This window comes from Anas platyrhynchos, chromosome 7 (assembly GCF_047663525.1).
Source record: "Anas platyrhynchos isolate ZD024472 breed Pekin duck chromosome 7, IASCAAS_PekinDuck_T2T, whole genome shotgun sequence".
Classification (NCBI taxonomy): Eukaryota; Metazoa; Chordata; class Aves; order Anseriformes; family Anatidae; genus Anas; species Anas platyrhynchos.
In genome coordinates, this window is record NC_092593.1 from 36,386,246 (window position 1) to 36,409,455 (window position 23,210).

The 23,210-nt window shown below is 40.2% G+C and overlaps 1 protein-coding gene and 1 long non-coding RNA gene across 11 annotated transcripts in view; both read left to right on the plus strand.

The window, feature by feature from the left end:
• Positions 1-23,210, plus strand: part of MYO1B (myosin IB) — a 104,164-nt gene that overhangs the window by 48,986 nt on the left and 31,968 nt on the right. For all 10 annotated transcript variants that reach the window (XM_072040493.1, XM_072040500.1, XM_072040495.1 and 7 more), the window contains 8 exons: positions 2,138-2,184; positions 4,349-4,412; positions 12,198-12,296; positions 12,656-12,759; positions 13,339-13,486; positions 14,192-14,310; positions 15,065-15,151; positions 15,471-15,536. In XM_072040493.1, the coding sequence (XP_071896594.1) occupies positions 2,138-2,184; positions 4,349-4,412; positions 12,198-12,296; positions 12,656-12,759; positions 13,339-13,486; positions 14,192-14,310; positions 15,065-15,151; positions 15,471-15,536 (734 nt within the window). The remainder of the gene's footprint in view (positions 1-2,137; positions 2,185-4,348; positions 4,413-12,197; positions 12,297-12,655; positions 12,760-13,338; positions 13,487-14,191; positions 14,311-15,064; positions 15,152-15,470; positions 15,537-23,210) is intronic.
• On the plus strand, positions 4,419-5,525 carry LOC140002883 (uncharacterized). Its single transcript, XR_011810499.1, has 2 exons — positions 4,419-5,286; positions 5,383-5,525. It is a non-coding gene; the product is annotated as an uncharacterized lncRNA (long non-coding RNA).

Consider the following 23,210-nt stretch of genomic DNA (forward strand, 5'->3'; position numbering starts at 1 on the left):
AGGGTGTACCCTTTCTTAAGCCTGGCTTGAAGATGCCTGCTGTTGTCAAGAGATTTAACTTCAGTTCAATCCCTCTGATTCATTTCCTTCCAAATTATATTATTATAGTCCCTAGTAAACAAACAATCTCTGTAAAACATTATTTTTCTTTTAGAAAAAAAAAAAAAAAGTGAAGAAATGGATCTTAGTAAAAACTAACCCGATCCATATGGATGCCTGTTACTCCCTAGTACTTTTTGTTCCCTGTGTCTGGTGTCTCTGTCAGCCTGTCTTCCTGACAACAGCCTTTCCTGCTCTCCCATCAAGGACTTCATGATTGTCCGGATTTTTGCTTTTTAATTAGTCAATTTGAAGTGGTTGGCTGCCAGAAACAGGATCTTCATTTTTCCTGGAGATAGGCTCTAAGGTCCTCAGAGCTTGCATTTTTCTCCCATTGTCTAATAATTGCCTTCAGAAGAGCCTTGGTTAGTGCTGACTCATCTAGGTCTGTTGTGTTGATCCTTGGCGTGGTTTTTTCCACAGTTTTTTGAGCTACCCAGACATATTCTCATAACTGCTGTACAAAGACATGTCACTAGGGTCAGAAGGTACACGGTGCTTGTCAGACTATTGACAGTCAGCATTTTATTTATTGTTTAGCTATCTGTATATATGTGGAAGGATTTGGAGTCTACACATACCAAGCACTCATTAAATGAGTGGGAGCAAGAGAAAAAAAAAGAGGGAAGGGTAAAAGCCAAAGACTGAATGGGGGGCTGCAGCCCTGTGTGGTTTTGGGTTCCCAGAGAAGGGCTGTGCTGCTCTTATCCTGTTTCTGGAAGGCAGGCTTCAGATAGAGACAGAAATAGTAGGGGGACTATGGAAGCCTTGTTTGCTAAAGTGAGGTTGCTCTCCTCAAATGCCAAATTCATTGGATTTCTTGTTAGTTTATGAATCTTTGTTTTAATGCAAGAGGAATACTGAAAGCTCACAGAAAGGTACCTTGTGATTTTAAGGTATTATTTGTTCTACTTGGTGCTTATGACAGCTTATTGGACCCTGGGTTATTCCAGGAGGCTGCTGAGCAAGCCTGGCCGCTTATATATATTTTAGACAGGAATTAAGCATTTGTGGTTAGATTTGTTTTCCTTTGGTTACGTAGTTCTGCTTCAGTCAAGCTGCAGTGCAAGGAAATGGCATAAATGTTACATATGCAGCATTTATCTTACCGGAATTCTTTATTTCTTTTTTAACTACGGTGGCTACTGTAAATTAACTTTCAGAAACAATGAACTTCAGGGAAAACCGAGGAACGTGTCTCACGCTCTATAATGGAACGTTTGTGTCTGATTCGGTGCGGTTATAAATGACTCCACTGTTCAGCACTGCATTTAAGAAAATGCAGCCCTGAGATTTGGTTGTTGAAAAGATGATTTATTGCAGGGCATAAAGATTTTAAAAACAATTCTTTCACTTATCCTTGGCCTTCAGGAGCAAGAAACTTTTCCTTTTGGCTCCAGTTCTTTGATCAAGAATAAGTCTACTCATACAAGTTTGTTGAAGCCTACAAGCATGTATTTATTTCTATCCAAAAAACATTGACTTGATCTTTGAAAATATATATGCTATATAAATAAATACTGGCCATAAATCAACTCTCCTGTTGCAGTAGGAGCGCTCTAATTATTAATGCAGGGGACACGCTCCTGTCTGACTTACTGAGCTTTGACAATACGTGATCTTAAGAGCTTGAGTTGTCCTCCTGTCCTGTGTATGTTGAGCTGGTGGCTGCCCGTCCGAGCATTTTAAATCATTAATTATAAATGTGATGATTCAGGCTTGAGGATATGCGGTAAATGCAGGTGCAGTTTTGTCTTGGAACAATTTCACTTTTTATGTTTTTCTTTCGCTTTGGTTAATGAAGTGTCAGCACAAAGCTGCTTTGGACTTCCATAGGTGTTTTCCTGATGGAGATAATGTCACGCTTAGTCTATCTGCAGTGACTCATATCTCTGCAATGAATGGGGTATTGTATCTCAGAAGTTTATGATTTTTTTTAAATGTATAAGAAGTCATAAATGTTATTGCATTAATTTTAATTTTTTTTTTTTTTTTTTTACTGGTAGATTTGGTCTTAATTGTTCTTCTCTTTTGCCAGCTTTTGGAAATGCCAAAACAGTGAGGAATGACAACTCCTCTAGATTTGTAAGTATTTTCTCCAAGGCTGAATCTCAACTCCTTGTAGAGGAATAGAGGAGAACACGTTAAGTTGTTCGCTGTTTCTATTTTAACTTGTATCAGCCATCACAGAGTGAATGAATAATTTGGCGAGAGAACATTCTTGTAGTTGCCCAAGGAGAAAAAATAAAATAAAAAAGTCTGTGACCAGATGAAAACATAAATACAGCACAGCTGGGTTCTTTAATTTTCTGGTGCTGGTGGCCTTCATGTCAGTGACCGTGTGCCTCACAAGTGGCCTGTTTAGAAGTTTGATCTTTGTGTGATCTCATTTTCCAACTAAATGCGTACATTTTTTCATTAAAATTCCTAATTGGGGTTCTAATTTTACCTCTCTGGTGTTTCAAGCTGTGTTTGCACCTTTTCTTGTTAAATAAGTATTTGTAATGTTGCCCTTTTGCTTACACTCTTTATAATCAAGTGGTTGAATTTAGGGTGTTTTCGCATGAAACTGAATGTGAAATTACAGGAACTGACAATTGGAGGGGGGGAGAAGCTAGAGTTGGGAGACTCAAAAGTGTGTGTTCACAATTTATTTCTGCTGCTAAAATCAGACGACTCAATGCACCTTTGTAATTTGCTCACTTGAGTGAAGTCAGAGGGAGTGAGATATGTGGACGAAAAAGAGCATTGGAAGAAAAAGCACATGGATAAGAGCCTGGGACATGACTACACTGAACAATGGCTTATTTTTTTCAAAAAGGGAGACTTCCCTGCCCCTTCCTCTGCAATGCTGGACAGAAAGAGACAGAAAACGCTCAGCTGTCAGAGATGATGTCCTGTGGAAAGGAGGAGGAGACAGCAAAGAGGAGGAGAGGTGGCATGTGCAAGCAGGAGTCTTTCCAGGACAAAGTGCAACCAACTCGTATTTCGCGTTTCAAGTCCTTGCTTATAAACGCAAAGCTAAAAATACTTCTGGAAACAGCCAGCTGGCCCAGTCCTTGGGAAATTAAGATTTAATTATCTGATTTAATTCTTTATCTCGCAAATTTGAATCAGCTCAGAATGAACTTCAAACATGAAAGCACAAGTATTGTCCTGTCTCGTCTGCTTCAGCTGCCAGCAGGAGAAGACTGGAGTTTAACTTGGAGCTCAATATGCCAATCTTGACAAAATACACAGTAAATTAAAAAAATACCTTTGAGGCAGTCAGTGTAAAGTGCTTGATTTTCATGTTCTGCAATTAAAATCAAAAAAGAAAGAAAGAAGGAAGAAATCTCTTCCTAAATACACTAAGGAAGGATAAACACAACGATTCTTTCAATAGCTTGTTTTTGTTCTCTGTTAAGTAAGCACCAGAGGATGGTGAGATCATTTCTGTGCGTGGCTTGGGGAATTGGTTTGAATTCCTACCAGCACTTTTTATCTTTCTAAACTTCCTTGCCAGTGTGAGCTGCGCTCCCAGCGTGGATCTGTCCGCTCCGTCGATTAAAACGATGCGAAGAGCAGCGTGATGCGGAAAAAGTCGCACAAGGAAATGCACGGCGGCCCTACAGCAGGGTGGCTCTTGTGGTGACAGCCTGCTAATTGTTGCCTCCGGTCTCCTGAGCTACGAGGCGGAGAGTTCAGTGGGAAAAATCTATCGCTTTCAGAGGGCAGGCACGCACCGATGGACAGACACCCCGCAATTACCAGCTGTAATCGCTGCCAGCCGGGCCTGCGAGGCAGACGGAGTGGCGAGCCTCTAAGTGCTCTGATTCACGCTCCAGGAAGATTTTGCATTGAGAAAATAAGTCTGCTAGGACATAATTTCTTCCTGCATTCCTCCATTAATAAGCGTGGCAATGCCTACGCGGCCACAAACACTGTGTGGTGGTGTTAGTGTTCGGGTGAAAGTCTGTGTAATTTATGTTTTCTTGATACAACCAACAAAAGTGCCTTGCTTAGCAAGTGAGCAAATTACTGGGTTGCGTTGTAGACCTGAACAAAGCAGTTGTCATGAAAATCTCCATCTGTGATAGTGAAATTAGAAGCCTCGAATCATTTTCTGTTTTTCAAAATCTGATAGCGTGCACAAGAGGTTGCCACATTGCTCTTTTAGCTGGAAAAAATTATCAAATAACTGTTAAAAATGTCTCAGAGAGCTTTTCTTAAACAGAACTTACAGTGTTAAACTGTGCTGCTTTCACAGGGCAAGTACATGGATATTGAGTTTGATTTCAAGGGTGATCCCCTCGGAGGAGTTATAAGTAACTGTGAGTATTGTTCCTGCTGTCAGCATATTCACAGCTTCACATGTTTTGTCCTCAAAGGAAGTGGCTTCAACTATTGAAGAAAATAGCTGCATTTGTCTAATTGAATCAGTCCCCATTACGTGATAAATTCTGCTTTTTAATTTTGTTTTGGTTCTGAGTAGAGTATAGGAGAATAAGTGAAAAGCACCTTGAAGTATGAACGATCAATGTATGGTTTTAAAGGGGACTGAGTAAGATGCACGGGTCCGTGTGTTGCCTCTGAAGCTGGTAGCAGAAGGATTAAGGGTGTATGAGGCTTTTTTATACTTGAATCCCCAGGCTCAGGCATGTTACTTGATTGATGGGCTGTGTAGGGATGGCAGATGATGCTGGAGATGTGCTGCTTTGTAATTAGTAAGTCACACCGAGCATGCCGGAGATCAGCACGGAGTAGCTGTGCTTACTGGGAATCAAAGCGTTCTGTGCTCATTTTAGTGCACCTCGCAGTACAGGAAAAGGCTCAGCATGAGAGCATAAAAAACTGCTGAGTTTAGGGTGGGGAAGGTGGCCTCAGAATATCTTGCTGGAAGTAAGGCTGCTGCTGGGAAGTCCATACAATGCAGACACTTCAGCCAGCTCTCTAACCAGTTGGAAAGAACGAGACTAAGGAGCCAGTGCCAGTTCAGGATGCCTTGATTTGCTTTTCTTTCTACAGCTTAAGTGCAGCTTTTTAAAGAAATTGTTCTTTTGTGCTATATAAAGCCATGCTTGTTTGTTTTTCCTTAGTTTTAAAAAGGGGAGGGGTGGAGGAGGGCAGTGAGTGACTATACTAGGTGTCAGTGACCTGCCTTCGACCTCTCTTCCTACTCAGCCAAATTCAGCACTGCTCCTAAAGGTTGGCTTCTGATTCCATTGCCATTTTACTGGTTGTGAAATAATTCATCTTTCCAGGTGAAGGTTTTCTTTCTTTTTTTTTTCTTTTTTTCCCCAGATCGCCTTTTGCAGACGGGCCTGAAAGAGCATTGTTTTTGTGATGGAGTAGGTCTTGATACTCAGAGCAGTCATTCTTTAAGTGTTTATGGCTATCCATTAACTTTGACACTCAGCAGTCAATAAAATTAGAAGCTAAATACACTCAGTGTATTCATCAATAATTAAATTGGGACAAAGTGTATTCATCAATAATTAATTTTGGACAGAAAGGTTTCAGCAGGCTGTTTTGTTTTTGTTTGGTTGTTTTTTTTTTGTTTTTTGTTTTGTTTTTGTACTCATTCAGAATAGAGACATAAAAGTGAACTCTGCTTTGCAGAATGGACATGCAGCAGTTTGTCTTTGAATATAACGTGCTGAGTCATGTAATTAACATACTGTCATATCAAAAGGCAATCCAAAGCATTACTCTGTAGTTTATCTGCCTTATAAATCCCAGCATATTGTAATTATAACATCGCATGTAATTATAATGACGTGGTGATAATCAAAGGCAGGCATATTTTTCAATCTTCCTAAAAGATGTTTATTTTAAGCATTCTCCCTGTCTTCTCATGTTTAATAAGCATCTGAGAGCAAGAAGATGAATATTAAATTTAAAGAGACCTTATGTGTAAACCCTGTTGTGGAAAAATGATACTCACTGAACCATGAAAAACTCTGTACTAATAGGGCAAGTCTCAGGTAAATGCTGAGCTCCTGTAGCTGGGTGTTAATATATACAATCTTTGATTTAATGTTCACAGAACTTATAGTCCATCCATCTCTTAAGACTTGGTTTGGATTCTGTACAATTTAAAGCAAGTGTCTTGTCTCACCTTAGCTTTTTCCATGCTTGTAGAGCCTGCAGCATTGCGTTGATGTGGATGAGAAATGTTTCTAGTGAATCACCATTCTGGGCTTAGCGGGAGCTTAAATTCTTCTACAACATTTAGAATTTACTCTGGCTGTGCTCAAATTTAGGATTTGCCATCTTAATTCATAAAGTAGGGAGTTTAGCAGTGCTGAAGTTTCCTACCCTTAAAAGGGAAAGCGTGATTAGTTTGTTAATAAATATTCTTCGCTTTCGGACCATCTGTTGGTTCGGTGTTAACATCATGGGAAGATGATACCATAATATTTTGATTAAACTTTATTAGTTGAATCTGATGAACGTGGTTTCCAAACACCAGCGAAGTCAGTGGGCTTTCTGGGTCACGGCGTTTGTCACTGAGCCGCGTTTCATGTGGTGAGGGACTGGAAGCAGACGTGTTGAACAGCTGGTGTGTTTCGGTGGCAAGAAGGCTAATGAAAACACGCCACAAATCTTATCAGGCTGTTAGAGATCAACAGAGACCCATTAGGGCTTGTCTGAAAGGTCTGTCCTAGCCTGAAATGCTCTGAGCCTCTGTGAGAGACCAGGCAATTTGCTCTTCACACCATAACTGATGCTATCGTGACCTTCCCGTGAGCGATTCTTGTGGTGTCCCTCAATGAGCTCTTGCTCCTTAATGACAAGGGCTCACCTACAAGTGAACCTCTCAGGGGAAGGAGCTAGAGGGCAAAATTACCACGACAATGCTCTCTGCATGTGGCTCCCGTCTGGAGATGTGAATGGAAATGTCCACCAGCTTCAATAGGAGCTGGTAGGCCTGAAACATTGATGTGCCCTAAATGGAGGGGTGAACCTTTTTGGTAAAGTGAGAATGCAAATAATAAAATGCAGGGGACTGTAATGGACGAGTTTTGTAATGCCTATGAAGTTAGGACCGGTATGTTCCCAAACTAACAATAATTTTGTGTTTGAACAGCATAAAATACACACGGACTCACTACATGAGCATTACACAGCCGCTCGCAGCTTCTGAGTGCTCTGATTTGTAAGGCATTTGAATGATGTACAACCCGAAAAAAAGCCAACAGTGGAAAATCTGAGATGAATGTGATTTATGCAGTCTTTTATTACTTCGGCCAAGGCTTTTTTCCCCTTACACTACAAAGGAAAAACAACTTCAGGTAGCATGTTGCACTTGTTTGACCCTACAAATGCCGTAATTGAAGCATGAGGGTGAAGTCGGCTGTAGTATTTAAGCCCGAGTCTTCCCTTTTTGTTAGTTTTCTGTGAAGGCCCCAGCATTTCCAACAAGGCACACGGCATTTACATTTGGTCTCCATGAAGCAAACAGGACTTCCCTTCCTGCTCTGAGCACGTGGGCTCACTCCTGTGCTCAAAGCCTTTTTCCAAAGCTCTTATAGGGGAAGGCATTTGGAGGGTTTCGTAATTAACTTGCTTTCACCTGGGTATGATATTGTGGAAATAAATTACAGAAACCCTCAGTACTCCTCCTGGTTTTCCTTTTATTAAATCTGCTGTGTTAGTGGGGGTGGGAGCAGGAGAACAATAGCTTTTTTTCTCGTGTAATAACAGAATAACTCCTCTCACAACTGAAGATGGGCGTGTTTGTTTGCAAAATACAAGGTGTTAATTGCAACAGTTTATCTAGCTGTGAAACACGACTTTCTCCAGAAATGCTGTCTGTCTCGTACTCAAGATGATGTTTGTGTGTGTACGCTCATAGGATAATCAAGGTTGGAAAAACCCTTGAAGATCAACAAGTCCAACCATCACCCAGCCTTACCGCGTCCCATGGCTTCACCTCAGTGCCACATTTGCACAGTGCATAGCACAGGGTGCGCTTGGTTTGTTTTGTGCATTTTTGGGTATATCAAATTTCACGGTTGAAATAATTTTTCACGGTGCAGTCCAAACTGTTTCACGCTGGCAGTTGCTCAGACCTTTTCAAAGGCAGGGATCTTCCAATATCTTGCCCAGAATAATTAAGCAAGCCTTAGGTTTTCTCGTTTCACCTGGGATTTCCTGCTGAAAGATACCTAGCTTTTTAGCATGAGGTCATCTTTCCTAATCCACCTAAGCCCTTCTGTGATTTAATGATTAACCAGCAGATAACAGTGGTGCATATGAAGTACGGTATATGTAATGCCTGCTTTTGAAAAGCCATTTTTAACCAGCACAGTGTACTTAAAGCCCAAACAATAGGAGATGAAAAAAGGACCCTGTTTTCCCATCTGTTCCAAAAGCAGTGTGAAAGAAGCCTAGGATGTGTTGCTAAACGAACAACTTGTCAAATTAGCCAAGTGAGAGTGATAATGTTACAACTTGTTCTTCTTTCCAACTTGTTTGTTCAGTATAAAAGATGAAAGTAATTACCCCTTTGCTGAGAAATCAACAGCTTGGGCTGCTGATTTTTGTTATGCGATTGCTCTTAGTTCCTTTGCTCAGGGAAATATTACACAGGCACTTTACAAGTAGACATTTTGGAGAGAGAGATTTATTCTGGTGTTTGTTGTTGTTGTTTTTTAATTATTATTATTTTTGCGTTTTAAATAATCTTAGCTTGTCCCAGTGTCTCCCTTGGCATTTCAGTGAGCACAGTTGTCACCTTTTAGGTAACTGTCTTGCTTAAATTAAGAAGCGCTTGGAAGAAAACCCTAAATGTTTTGATTAGTTAATTATTATTATTTTAATTTCTTTCACTTGCATATACTATCTGTGCAGTAGTTTTTGTCTGATCCAATATTGGTCACTTCTTCCAAGAGAATGTTATTACAAACTCGGTAGGAATAATATGAAAAAGTTCCTGAGAAGCCACTGCTGTATTTTATTTTTCATCAGTAACTTTTTTTTTGCCAACAGCTGAAGAATCTAGGTGGGAGAACAGAACACGATTTAACGTAATGTGGTTGTAGAGATGAGCTTCCACGCCTAGAAAATGTTCTGTAATTTTGGTTCCATAGCTAGCAGGGGTCTTGGTAATGGCCAGCTGAAGAGAAGATGACCAAAATAAACTTTCTCTAGATTATTCAGAATGTGCCAAGGTAGTGTACTTTATTTTTTTTTTTGCTTGTGGTGTTTACTCCTTCCTTTCGTGAATATTTATTTGATTTCTGGTATATTTAGAGGAAATATTATATATCCTAAATATTTCTGCATTGGGCAAGTGACCAAAAAGAAATAACATAAATTTGTACGTTATAGTTTGCAGAAGTATTTGGCATCAGTCCCTTTTCTTTTTATGTTGAGTTCAGTTTGGCAGGATGCTTACACAGATACCTTGCTTTTACACCAGTGTTATCTAGGAGTAACAAATGATCTTCATGACTGGAGGGCTGTAGATGGATTTTGAGGTATCTGAGTAAATGGCTATCCAAACAGTATTATATGAGGAGTATCAGCAATTTGAACATAAATTGTGTTTCCAAGGTGGACCTTTCCCAGACAATTTAATTTTCATTTTGTGTAGCTTTGATACACAAAACAGGCTAGATGTTTCTGTTCAAGCAGAAGCATTGCTGTCTAATGCAGAGGGAATACCTAACCCATAAATATACCGTATTTATACCATGTCCCTTTTCATAATTCATATACAAATGCAATATGTATAGAGGTTTTGTTTTGTTAGTGTGTGTTTTCGTATAGATAAGCACCATCAGTCTACACGTGCCCCTGCGAACTGGAATCACCGAGTGTCAGCGTGCAGAAATCTGACGTGCCTCTTTGCACTTCTCTTTTGGTTGTTTCATGCACACGATTTGTAGTCACACGAGAGTTAATACCATTCTCACGGGTTGTGCAATCCTAGCTTTAAAGAAAATGCGTTTGATTTATTAAGATGCTAACAGAGCAAACAAAGGGAAAAAGTTTCCTAAGAGTAGTTCAGATGGTTTGCATCCTTGCTTCCAGTCTGATTTCAGTCTTCGTGTGAAGAGAAGAGAAAAAAAAGGAGAGAAAGAATACAGCCTTAAAAAGAACTGGCTAGCAGTTGCTCTGGTAAGGTAAAATACCCAACTTTCTGCTTTCTGGAGCTTTTAACCTCAATTACGAAGGCAGACAGAATGTGACATATCGGGACTTTGGAAGGCTGGCTGTTAATTACCTAACCTTCTAAAAATATATCGTAGAAATAAAATAAACTGTGGCGAAAAATCCAAGACAGCTATTCCTATAACATAAGATGTTAAATTAGGCATACGCTCAAGAAAACTGTTTGTTAAATCTGCTGAAGGCATGCATGTAATTAGAAGACTTACATATAATATTTTGCCAGGATGTATAGCTAGGCTTTTATGACAGCGTTTGAGTCAATTTATATATAGAATGTTTTTCAAGCCAGCTAAGCCAAACCACTTTGCAAACTGCATTTCTTCAATATCCTCTGAAAATACAGCCGTTTCCTGAAGTGTGTGTAGCCACCGCGGGAGCTGAAGTTGTTTATTTCTCTGAGATGAAAGTTGGCAGCCATCCGCTCCGACACTTAGCTCAAGATCTTGTAGAGCCAGCGTGACTCCGAGCTGCCTCACCTTCGCCTTTCCTCTCTCGGCCCCGTGCTAACACTTGGGTGGTGAGCTAGCTTCTCCCTTTGAGAGGTTTTTAATTCATGAGACAGGGCTGAAAAATGAGAGAGGGTCGGGTTATTCATGGACGGCTCTGAGTTTCAGCCACAGATCAAGGAGAGGAGAGCTCCAACCTCAGGAGAAGTCGGAGGCGGACGGGTACTCCAGGCTGCAGTGTTGGTTATCTGTTAAATAAAGAGAAAAATCAAATGGAAAAGCAAAAGCGCAAACCTGTAGCCTGCCCCATCCTGCTGTAAAGATGACCTGCTGGCAGTATGGGGCAGCCACTTGCTCAGGTGTACCTTTATCATTGGCCATGGAAGGTAACTGTAGGATTACTGAGTTACAAAACCACAAATGTTTATTCAAAAAAGTCTAAAGTTCTTGGTCACAGTTGGTGGTGCCGGGAGATTCATCTTTGTACAGCCTTCACCCTGTCAGATGCGCTGTGGGGTGGGAGCTGCCTTCACTGCCACCTGCCGTGGCACCTGAAACGCTTCTCTCAGGCAATTGTGGCTTTATGGGATGAAGTAGCCGAGCTGATATTGGGGGCTGCCTTAATATGAGCCAACTAGAAGTTTAATAATACTGCCCTACTTTTGTTCCTGCTGTCACTGGTTAATTATTAGAGCAGGAATTAATTTTTGAACCTGTCTTGCTGTAGTTTATTTGCAAAGCCTCCTAAGGCTCACGTAGTTTTGTGAGTTTTGTGGGGTGAAGCCCTGTGGTTGGTGCCTGTTCCATCAGAAGGTGCTTGCAGCGGGGACAAACAGATGCTGCTTTGCTCTCCTTGCTGCTCCTCGGGGCAGGTGTCCCCTCCCAGAGCTGGGCTCCCACATGCAGCAACTCCCCAGCTGCTCTTCCCTGGGGGCTGGAGCAGGGAGCAGGAGCACTGAACAGGAGCAGTTTCAGCACAAATGGAAATGTGAGGAAAGGGATGGTATAATACACGTGGGATATTGTGGAAGCCATGCAGGGGAAGTACTGAGCAAGCCCATAAGTCTTCCTGTCACGTGCGTAGCCTTTCAGTATTCATTCATTCATTTATTTATTTATTTTATAATATTTATTTTATGATATTTTATTTATTTATTTATTTTAGTATAAGAATTCTTACCGATTCTCGGTTTTGTGGCTTTACTGACATGGGTTGATGTCTTTTGAGCACATCTCCTCCTGTGACCTAAGTTCTGCTCGTAGCTCATAGGCTGCAGCATTTAGAAGTGCATTGGGCCTTGCTCAGAGAACTTAGCTGAGAAATAAGTCCTAACATGGTAATTTGTGATACTGTTCATGCCATCATTTATTGTCTTCTGGCTTGCTGGTGATAAAGCAATAAGGTGTGAGAAGATGGGGCAGTACATTCACATTAAAGTGCTTTGCTAAGTCTTTTCCTGACCTGTGGGGTTTCTTTTGTTTGTTTAGATCTGCTAGAGAAGTCCCGGGTTGTTAAGCAGCCAAGAGGTGAAAGAAACTTTCATATTTTCTATCAGATCCTGTCTGGTGCATCAGAAGACTTCCTCTGTAAGTATGAGATGCGCTGTTTTTGGAAACAGACCTTCTTTTATGGACTCTTCCACCTGTGGACCACCTTCTTTTGTGGGAAATGCAATGCTGTTTCATTTTTCAATTTGGTGGTGGTGGTGGTGCCTGGAGTAAATGTATGGCTTGATATTACCAGATACCTGGGTCAGAAATGGCTTTGCAAAGTGTTACAGACAAAGAAGAAAGCTTATTCTTATCCAAAATGCTTGAATTTGAAAGGTCCTTAAAGACAATTTAATCCTATTAATAAAAATAGTTCTTGACAATACTGGTTCTGGGGGTAAAAGAGCTGCTAATTTAGCATGCTGTTACAATGGTATTTTTATTCGATTTATTAGGCAAACTCAAGCTGGAGCGGGACTTCAGCAGATACAACTACCTGGGCCTTGACTCTGCCAGAGTAAATGGGGTGGATGATGCTGCGAACTTCAGAACAGTGAGGGTAAGAAATATCAGGGACTGGGTAGGTGGTGGCAGTGGCTGGGCTTTGCTGATGGAGGTGAAAGAAAAGCAAGGCTGGGAGATGGCTCTCAAGCTGATTTACCGTGATGCTTTTGCTTAAACTGTACTCAGGGTCGAGAAGAATGGGACCCTGTTATCCAGTTTGTACAAATCTAGATTCTAAAAGTTACTGCTTTTAGAGCAACAGAGTGGACTGAGAAGACAGCAGACCTTCATTTGACTATGGTTAATGTGGCTGTGTTATAAACTTAAGTGGCTAAAAAAAATATGCTTTTTAAAAGACCCTTCAGCTCTTGTCAGAAGTCTGATGTGAATCCTGGAAGTGGATTGGACTGATCTGCTAGCTCCATTAACAGATCCTCTGTCACCTTTTACATTCAAAAATGTACTTATCTGTTATCTAAGCCTAGCAATTATATTGGTTTGGTTTTGTTTTTGTAACATAAGTGTTTATGAAACATTTCTAATGCATGCTAATATGTATAAATGGTGAATTTTGCAGGTAGGTTGTTTGAATTTAGATTCTTTTATCTTATGATTTTGTCTGTCTCCTTTCCAGAATGCCATGCAGATTGTTGGTTTTATGGATCATGAAACTCAGTCTGTTTTTGAAGTGGTGGCAGCAGTTTTAAAATTGGGAAATATTGAATTTAAGCCTGAATCTCGCGTCAATGGCTTAGATGAAAGTAAAATCAAAGATAAAAACGGTAAGATGAGATTAGTGATGGGAGGGAAAGCATTAATTTGTCTGAAGTCACTATGGATTTTGTCATTTCTGTACACATACCTAGATTAATTAAATTAGATGGTTTCCAAAACTCACCCACAGGCAAATAGGGGTTGAATTTTGTGCAATTTCAATCGCTCTGTGTTTGAAATTCTAAAACTGATTTTTTTTTTCACTTCATTAACGCTTTCTTCTGAAACGTTGATTGGTACTTTGCATTTCTGTAACTGCTTGATTATTCTGCAGTGAAGGCGTTTTGACTTTATTTTTTTTTGTAGTAGTAGCCTATTTCTGTCTGTAGTTTCAGATTTATTTGGCGATTTGATGGCATGTTTTTGCAGTTGATACATTTTGAAAGTTGAATTATTTTCGTTTGAAAGCCTTTCATCAAGAAAAGTAGTCTGTGACAAATGGAAGAAAAATTTCTTTGCAGAAATATCCAAATAGAAAGTGCTTTCAGGCTAATAACTCACTGGATCCTGCTTCCTCATGCTGTGCCTTTAAAAAAAATAAAATAAAGCTTTGCTTGGCAGTGGAGGGGGAGGGAGCATGGATGAGAGACATTTCTGTTGAAGAAAACCTGTTTTGGGAAAACACTGACCTATTTTAAAGCTAATAGTTTTGGGGAATAAGAACAGTGGGATGAAAGGGCTCATTATATTTCCACCCTCCTTTTTCATGTTAGAGCTCAAGGAAATCTGCGAGTTGACAGGTATAGACCAGTCGGTACTGGAGAGAGCTTTCAGCTTCCGGACAGTTGAGGCCAAGCAAGAAAAAGTTTCAACAACACTGAATGTGGCTCAGGTAAAAAGACGTCCTGATTGTAACAGAAAGAATTGTTTTAAATGGCATCTTATTCTACATAACTAATCACAACTCCCACAATAAGACCACAACTAAGAGGCTGAACTGAGTAAAACGTATCACTGTCGTAAGTGTGTTTTTATTCAACAGTTTCTAAGTGTTCAAATATGCTGAGTGTTTTATTTTCATGCGTTAATTATGTCAAGCAGACAAGGGATAGGAAAATGTTGCAGTGGATGAAAAGCTAAGGCAGTTCTGCACAGAATGCACGTTGAAAGTATTGTGGTGTAGCAGCCTGGTTTTGTTTAGAGCAACTGGAGTAATTTCATGTGAGTTGTATGCCCCGAGCAGCTGAAAATCTGCTGCCAGTGTGAACTTATCTTCCTGCCATGCTGCAAAGTTGATTGCCACCCATGTCTCATCAGCTCAGGCCGGCACGAAGGCAGTTTCTCTAACTGCAGTTGACCATATCCTTTGCATAGGATCAGGATAGGGGATGTGAGTCTTGAGAGGATTTCCAGACAAGCAGGAAGGCAGAACAAGTGCCCTGGCTGCAGCTGCTGGATGGAGGGATGCACCAGCAAGCTGCCCGCACTGGCACTCTGCTCTGCCTCAGGAGTCTGGTTAGGCAGAGGCACTGCCACCTGAGGCATGCACACTCAGTTCACAGAACCTTTAAGATATTGTGGTAACATAAAAAAAACCTTGGGTTTAGCCCAGCATTTATAATGTTTTTCTTCTTTCTTCTGTTTAGGCTTATTACGCCCGTGATGCTCTGGCTAAGAATTTATACAGTCGGCTCTTTTCTTGGCTTGTTACCAGAATCAATGAGAGCATTAAGGTATTGCTGTTTTGTGCCTGTAAGAAAATCGATAGAAGTGAATTAAATTAAACTGGATGGTAAAACTGCGTTTGCCAATTTCATTTTTCCTGGTTGTATGCTGTTACGGTACAGGTGAATAACTGTATCACAGCTCAAAAAATTGCTGTCTGCTCTGTTGTAAGCTCATGAAAACGTTCACATTAAGTTACTTTGAGAAGCCACACTTAACCTCTTAGTTTACACGACCTGACAGCCTACTTAAGAAATACATTAGTTTTCTTGACTTTCCAGTCTGAAAAGTTGAATAACCCATTATTATTATTAATATTTTTTAAAGGCACAAACTAAAGTGAGAAAGAAGGTGATGGGCGTGCTGGACATCTATGGCTTTGAAATTTTTGAGGTAAGACCTTTATAATAGTAAACATTTAATGTGAGAGATGTTATTAAACCTAATAGAGTAGTTTATGAATATGTAAGCACAATACATGTAATTTGAGTAAGTGTGTCCTACTGACAAAAAAAAAACGTAGAAAAGTAAGCCAGAGAAAGAATGTCTTAGTGTGTATGGCAACTGAAACAAAAATTCTTGGAAGACAAACTTGTGTTTTTACGCCATAGGTAAATAAATATTTATGACAATAAACTTCAATGCTTTTTGTTTGGACATACATTCTGAACATAAGAGAAACCCAGGCGTTTTGTAGGTGTCTTTGAACAAGTTTTGCTTCCTTTAAAAATCGAACCAGAAACTATACATTTTTTCCTGTCAAAATCAGACAAGGAATTATATTCCATTTAATTTTGGTTCACTTAGATAAATACTCTGTACTGATTCTTAGCTGATGATCTGTGGCTCACTGCTGTTTGTTTACGATAGTATTTTTAGACTGGAAATATTCTAAAACAAAAACAATAAATGAGGAATTTTTAATTGGGTTAAAGAACACTGGGGGGAGGGGGTCTTCATAAATCTTACTCTGACAGTTTATTTTAAGAGATTTATAGGTCTTGGTTGGAAATATTAGAATACTATTTGAACTAGAAACTCAACTGGGGAGAAGCATAAGTAGAAAACATTCAAACCATACCCACTTCCCTACATCATTCTTGAAAATCCGGGGATGTTTAGACTGTCGAAGATGGGAACAATCTAGAGAAGAGTAATTACATGTGGGAGGGTGGTGTAAGCTTTATTTCAGAAGCATAACATCAAAGTATGTGCAAATCAAAATACCTCTGCGAAGAGGAAAAACAAAGCTGATACTTGCTTCAAGGGTTTACTCAGCTAGGTTTATATTGTTTGTATTAAACATAAGAGAGTATTTATGAAAATACATTGCAAGCAGTCATGTGGCTGAATTCAGGTTTCAGCACAAGATCTCTGGTGCTGGTCCTTGGTGTGTACCCTTAGCAAGCTGTGCAGTGCAAAGGTAGTACTGACATCTCGGGGCAGGACCCTTGTTTTCATTACCTTTCTGTTCTGTTTGATTTAAGGGTAAGTCTGTAGGGGGAGGTGGAAGCTGGAAGCTTGCAGAAGCGCGTAAGCCAACTGTGTAATGGTGTTTGTGGGGTGGTGTTGCAGAAACAGGCTAAATAAAGCTTGTTTCTCTCATGTCATTTTGTTTTTTGTAGGAGTTCAACGTTTGAGAAGGTTATTAGTAAGTAGCTGAGTACAGGTGATGCAGTTTTGCAAAAGGAAAAGAGAAAAAAAGGCTTTTCTCCCTTACCTTGCAAACTGAATTACAGGGCAACTTTCCAATTCAGACAAAAAACTTTAGAATAATATGGGCAGTTGTTTTTCAGTTCTTTAAATGATGAGCACTGCTTCTACTGGAAGAGGTGGGAAAGGCAATTCATAAATACATTCATGCAAGATGGGATCGTTTCTCTCGCGCGCTAAGGTCTGGTGAGGGCTCCACCCAAGCATCTTGGTTCAGCATCACTGAAATAAGTGGAATTTTTTCTGAACATCCAAAATGGGATTCAGACAGCATGCGAGAAACACATGTGGCTGGTATAATACCAAATTTTTATTTGAAGATGTTTGAATAAGCAACTCGATTAAATTAGCTTTCTGGATTTGCTACAGAGTACAGCTGTCAGTATTGGGACTGCATGGCAGTACTGTAATTTCAAGGGTGTTGATAGCAAAAGAATCCCTCAGAAAATCCTGCATCAGGTGTATTTCCCATTTAGCCATCCCTGTGTTTCCAGACAGGTTAATTTTATCATCAGAAACTGCTGATTTATTCTCAAAGGCAAAGAATCTCTTGATGAATCAAAGACACTCTTTTCAAAGCAAAAGAAAATTCATTTTCTATGCAGCTCTTGTTGGAATAAAAGATGATGTAATGTCATAATCCTTAAATGGAGTAAAATAAGTCTGCAGAGACAAAGCGTGGTTGTTCTTGTGGTCAGTTGAATGAATGTATATATAGTAACATCAACTGAGAGGATGCCAGACAAATACTTTTATGTTGAGTCTTAAAACAAATGATCAAGCCTCACAAAAATTATTAAAGATTTTGAGAAAACACAGTGTCTCAACAGTTATTGTTGAGAACTCAAGTAACTGCTTCACAGAAAATATGTAGTGTTAATATTAATTATATTAAACCAAGCAATAAATGAATGAAATTTCAATGATGGTCAATAAAGGAAACTTGATGAAAAGTCAATAATGTCTTAAGATTTTTAGCATTAAAAATGTAGTAAAATTTGAAGTGTTTTGCTGTGTAGTGCCTTTGGAAATATGATTACTAAACATTCAAATATTAGCTGAAGTGTAGCTGATGGCAGTGACTATTATCCATCTAATGAAAAATCACTTACAACCACTAACTAAAAATGTGCAGTTCCCTTTTGAATCTAATTCTTAAGTCATATTTTCATTATGTTTGTTCTTAAAGGTTAGAATTAACATGATCACAAATAATTTTTTTTGCTAAAATAAATTTGAAAGACTTAATCACTTGTTAAAAAAAATAAAAAAAAGGTCTGAGATTTAAGTTTGTAAAGTGTTTGATATGCTGAAGATAAAAAGACCTGCTTTAAACATGTTTCTACCCAGGAAGCAGCTAGATCTATCATTAAATGACCTTAAAGATCATCTAATTCCCCATCTGTTTCTGTCTAGTTATGATCATGAATGGAGACAGAACACGCAAAAAAAAATCATAGTAGGGGTAGCAGGAGTTTTTCATATATATGCTAAGTATTTACATGGGAAGATTAACACCATTGCAATAAGTGGCAGGTTAGCTGCTTACTGATTTTTTAACGTTTATTTTTTTGCCTTTAATGTTACACTTGCCCATCAGGTTCACTATAAGAGTAAACTAATGATATTCTAGTTAGCTGTTTTGCTCTGAGGTTCTCACTTAAAAGTTATTGGAATACATTAAAGAGTAGTCTGCTTCCACTGCAAAAACTGGATTTTTTTTTAATAAGTCCCAGCCAGGCCTTATTCCTGTTGAGGATGATTCCTTAAATCATCTTACAATTCCTCCTATAAGAAGAATAAAAATAAATAAATAATAATATAAAAAAAAACCACACCACAGGATCTACCATTCTGAAAAATCCTACGTTTGACCTTTTGATGATGATTTATTATAAACAAATTAAAGTTTATGTAAATGAGGTTTCTTTCAGCTGGTTTTGAAAGATGACTGCTTACTGGCTGCTGTTGTGGTTTTTTTTCTGAGATTTTCTGCAATTTAAGGTGAAGTTTGCTTACAAAGTAACTGGAAAGTTCTTGAAGCTTAGCAAAGGGAAGATAATGAATGGTGTGATGGCAATACTGCCTTATATGCTTTGTATTCGGTTTCTATTGGTGTTTTTATCAAGCACAAAAAGTGTTTTTCAGACAAACCCCAAAGCTAAGAACACAGATTTAAGGACTGGGCTGTCCAAAAACTCAGATTAGGCAATTTAAATCTATTGATAATCCTCAGCCTCTGTGGGTTTGGCAGATCTCGACAGAAAGCTGAGCTAACCAGCCCCAAAATAGGTGCTGTAAAGCTGTGTTTGGTTTTGATTTCTGCCATGCCCTTTGTGGTAAGATGTATTTTGGGACCGAGAGTTTTGCGAGCTGAATGCTGAAATTTTGGGCATCTCTGTGCAAATTGTCTGTGGGCAAGGATTAGGGACTAGGATTAAATGCAAAAAGGCAGGCTGCAGAACCAGGCCGGTCGTGTAACTCTGCCGGAGCTCGGGCAGTGGGTTGAAGCCTGACCCTACCCAAATTTATCTGAATGTTGGAGTAGCCAAACGTGCTGCTGGGCTGCAGTCTGGGCTGCGATTTGGGCTGGGGCAGGGATTACGGTTAGTGGAAATCCAGAGGCGGCTGGGCTGCTGGCCGCCGTGCTCCGTGTGGTGTTTTGGGGCTGACGTGGTTTCCACATCCCTGCAAAATGGTGGGGTTGTCAGGAGGAAGAGCTGGGCAAGGGCTGCAGGTGGCTGGGGCCTGGCAGCCCACAGCGGAAAGCTGGGGCTGCCAAACAAGGTTTATTCTTGCCAGAGGAGACAGCTTGAGAGCACAAAAACTCTGCTGGGTCCCCTGGCACAGCACCTTGTGCCTGGCTTTTAGCTGGGTGAGAAGTGGGGCCATGCCAGGGATGGAGCTGCCACAGCAGAGGCCAAAGAAGGCCCGAGGCCTTCTGCCAGCCCTCGGAGATGTGCTGAGGGTTGCTCTGAGGTGTTAGGTGCGCCTCATCTCGCTTCTTGGGTGGTGAACGTCTTGGATATCGTGGTTGAGGGGTACTGGTGGATCCCCACGTGGTGAGTTCCAGGCTGTCTGACATTCAGGCTCTGCCTCCCCTGTGCAGCGTCAGGGCTGGCGTGGGCAGCCCTGCCTCTGGCTGGGAGAAGTGCCGTCCACTGCGTGGAAGGGCTTTAAACATCTCCCCAAATTCCCTGGCTGAATCGATAGTTTCAGGAGAAGTTCCTGGGACAGCATCTGTTCAGCTCGTTTTGATCCAAGCTCACAAGAACATCCGCTGTGTTCTGCGTAAAAATCAGCAGTAAATAAAAACGCCTCCAAGAAAAAAAGAACCAAACGAGCTGCCCAGCGGTAAAACCAGGTCCTTTTCTCAGTCGGTGATGCTCTGTGCTAGCACTTCTGCTTACTGCAGGCACAGTTAGCTTCTTGCTTTTGTACAGAAGCCCCTTGAAAGAAGCTTGGTCATGTTGCATGTACAGCTGTGTCTGAGCTGTCGGCTGGACATTGATAAAGTGCAGTGTCTTCATTGAGGAAATGCCATTGGAAATATGAAGAATGCCATTTCATTATGTTAACATATTCACAGTTCTGATAATTATCTCTTGTTTAGAGAAAGGCAACCGAGTAAGGAGAGCATAAACACTGAAAAGACATTTCTGAGATGTCTGAGGCATGATGAAACTGAGGAGGTGTTTCCCCTTTTACCATAAACCTGTGTAAAGGCTTGGCCCAGTCGCTTTGCCTGCTTCTCGCCTGTTCATTAAATGAAGGAAATGGCAGTCGCAGACCATGCTGAGCTCTGAGAGATTGCTGCTGGCCCCAAGACTTCTTTTCCCTAAGGATGATTTTGCTGGAGAAACGTCAAATACCTAGAAAGAAGACTTAATAGAGAAAAAAGCATATGGAGCAAATGGGCTTATCAGGTTCTTCTGTTATCTTCATCTTTTTAGGCTTTGGGGCCCCTTTCTCCATGTCTCGACTTCAGCTCTAACTCAGCTGTGGTTATCTGTTGTCCTTAATCTCCAAAATGTAATTTGTTCTGGTCACTATACCTTGCAGCAGATTTCCTTTTAGAAATTGTTCGACCCTTTTCTGATGCCAAGCAGCTCATCGTATGCTGGCAAGCAGTGGTGCCAAGATGCACGTACCCAGCCCTCTGCTCAATCTGATCGCACAGGACAAAGCCCAGGCTAGTGTGCAAGAGGAGAACTGAGTTTTTAATCTGGAATTGATCAACCACGTCTGCTGGCAAGTGTTGTGAGAGCAGGCAGCTCTGCGGAGTGACCCTTGGTTGGATCCCTAGGTGCTAGGGAGACTTCCGAATGGATCTGCAGCAATCATTTCCCCTTATGTGCTAGCGTTCAGAAGCAGAGGTTCATCTCAGGAAGTTAATCACCATTTGATTAATCACATTATAATTTAAGCATTTATGAAGTAAATCCCATCGGCTGTCTGCTTTCAGCAGAGGAAATAGTAGAAATGCTGGAGCAAATGCACACAAATGCTCTCCTTGAGGCTGTGGAAATGACACTTGGTCACAGAGCAGCTGTCATGGCTTAGCAGAGGAATGGGTAAGGTGATGTAGCAGGTTCTTGCTGCTTTGTGAGTCCTGTTGTTTCAGAACTATCCAGACAGTCACAGTAACTCCTCAGGAAGGGATAAATATTCATAACAGATCTTCATTAACTTTGTGAAAGTTTACGGGGAAAAAAAAAAAAAAAAGTCCAGTGGGTCCCATGTATGCTATTGCTTTCTAAGATAAAAAAAAAAAAAAAGCATGGTGTTTTTTTTTCTTTTTTCATTTTCTTTATATGTACTGTTGTACATCCTTCTGTGGTCATACATGTAGATAAAGATCGCTATCCCCAGACATCACAGTAGGGTGTAAATGATTTGCTGGCTCAGTTCACCCTTCATTCCACCACTCAGCAAAGCAAGCTTGTTGGTCTATTTTCATCATTACTTTTGCCATCTGGCTTTTTTATAGGGGGCCTCAGTAGTTGTGTAGAGGCCTGACAGAACCCCTTGGGCTCACCTGCCCAGGGTAGAAGGAGGTCAGGGACTTTGATGCCAGTGGCTACGTTGGCTGAAAGTTACTTTCTGTGGCTTCATGTGTTAGACCAAAAAATGTCAGTCTCTGTATGTGTTTTTCTCCCCAGTATTGATCAAAAAGTTCTTTGTAATGGCATTAGGTCTGTTGATTCCATCTCATAACTTGAGATATCTGAGTTTTGTTTTAAATGGTGCTTTTCATTTAAATGCTTCTCGTGTATTTTTCTGTTGCATGTGTTCAGATAAGACATTCGAAGAGGTGAGTGCTGGACACCTCTTTGTCAGTGTGGACATAGACTCAGCAGTGCACAGATTTTTGAATTGGCTCTCAGCAAGAACTGGTAGGGTGAAAGATTAAGAAGGAAGAGGAAATCCTGAGAAACATCATGAATATGTGTGATACTGATGATGTAGCTGAGGCTATAGGTTTGGGTGAACTGAATACGCTTCATTTGTGGAAGACACTGAAGTGGAAAGGACACAAGAAAATGCAACACTTAAATCTAATGCAAGAGGTGACTCTTAGCATCAGCATATTGAGACATTTATGCCTGAGGCTCGTAAGAGACATTTAGTCCTATTATTATTGACAAAAATTAATTTTATATTTTTAATTTGTTATTGATGTTTTGCTGGTACAACAATGCATAAGGTCAGGAACATCCATACGTGTTTTTTCATATACTTCCATGATTTGCATGACTGGAATCTTCCGAAGAAGAAATTAGGTAAAATATTAAGGAACAAAAAATATTTTCTGTAGGCTTTAAAGCCACCTGTCTGTAATTCATGTAATATCAGTGGTTCCAAACTTCAATTTCTGTCTTTCCATGGGTGACTCGTACACCTCAGTGAGTACAACATTATGATCTGCTTGCTTATATAGGCATTATATGTCTGCGTGGAGCAGAATTATTTTTTTTTTGGAGTTCAAAAACTTGCTACTTGCCAAGCAATCAACCTGATGCCCAGTAGTCTGAAGGCTGATAAAGAATAAAACTGTATGTCCAAGACACCATTATTTGTGAAGTGAAAAGCATGGTGAAGCAGGCTTTGATTTTTGTCAGTGCATTTTTCTAGTTGTCTAAATTTATTGTTGCACCCAATAAAAGGTGGATAGGATAAGCCAAGGGTGGTTGCTTGATCTGGACCTATAAATTTAATGTGACTTCAAGCCTACTTCACATGACATTCTGTTTCCCAGCACCTTTAATTTAATTTGAGAGACTGAGCTTTTTTTTTTTTTTCTTCCCCAAAGGTTATATTTTGTACTCCGTAGTGGCTTCAAAGGGATAGTTG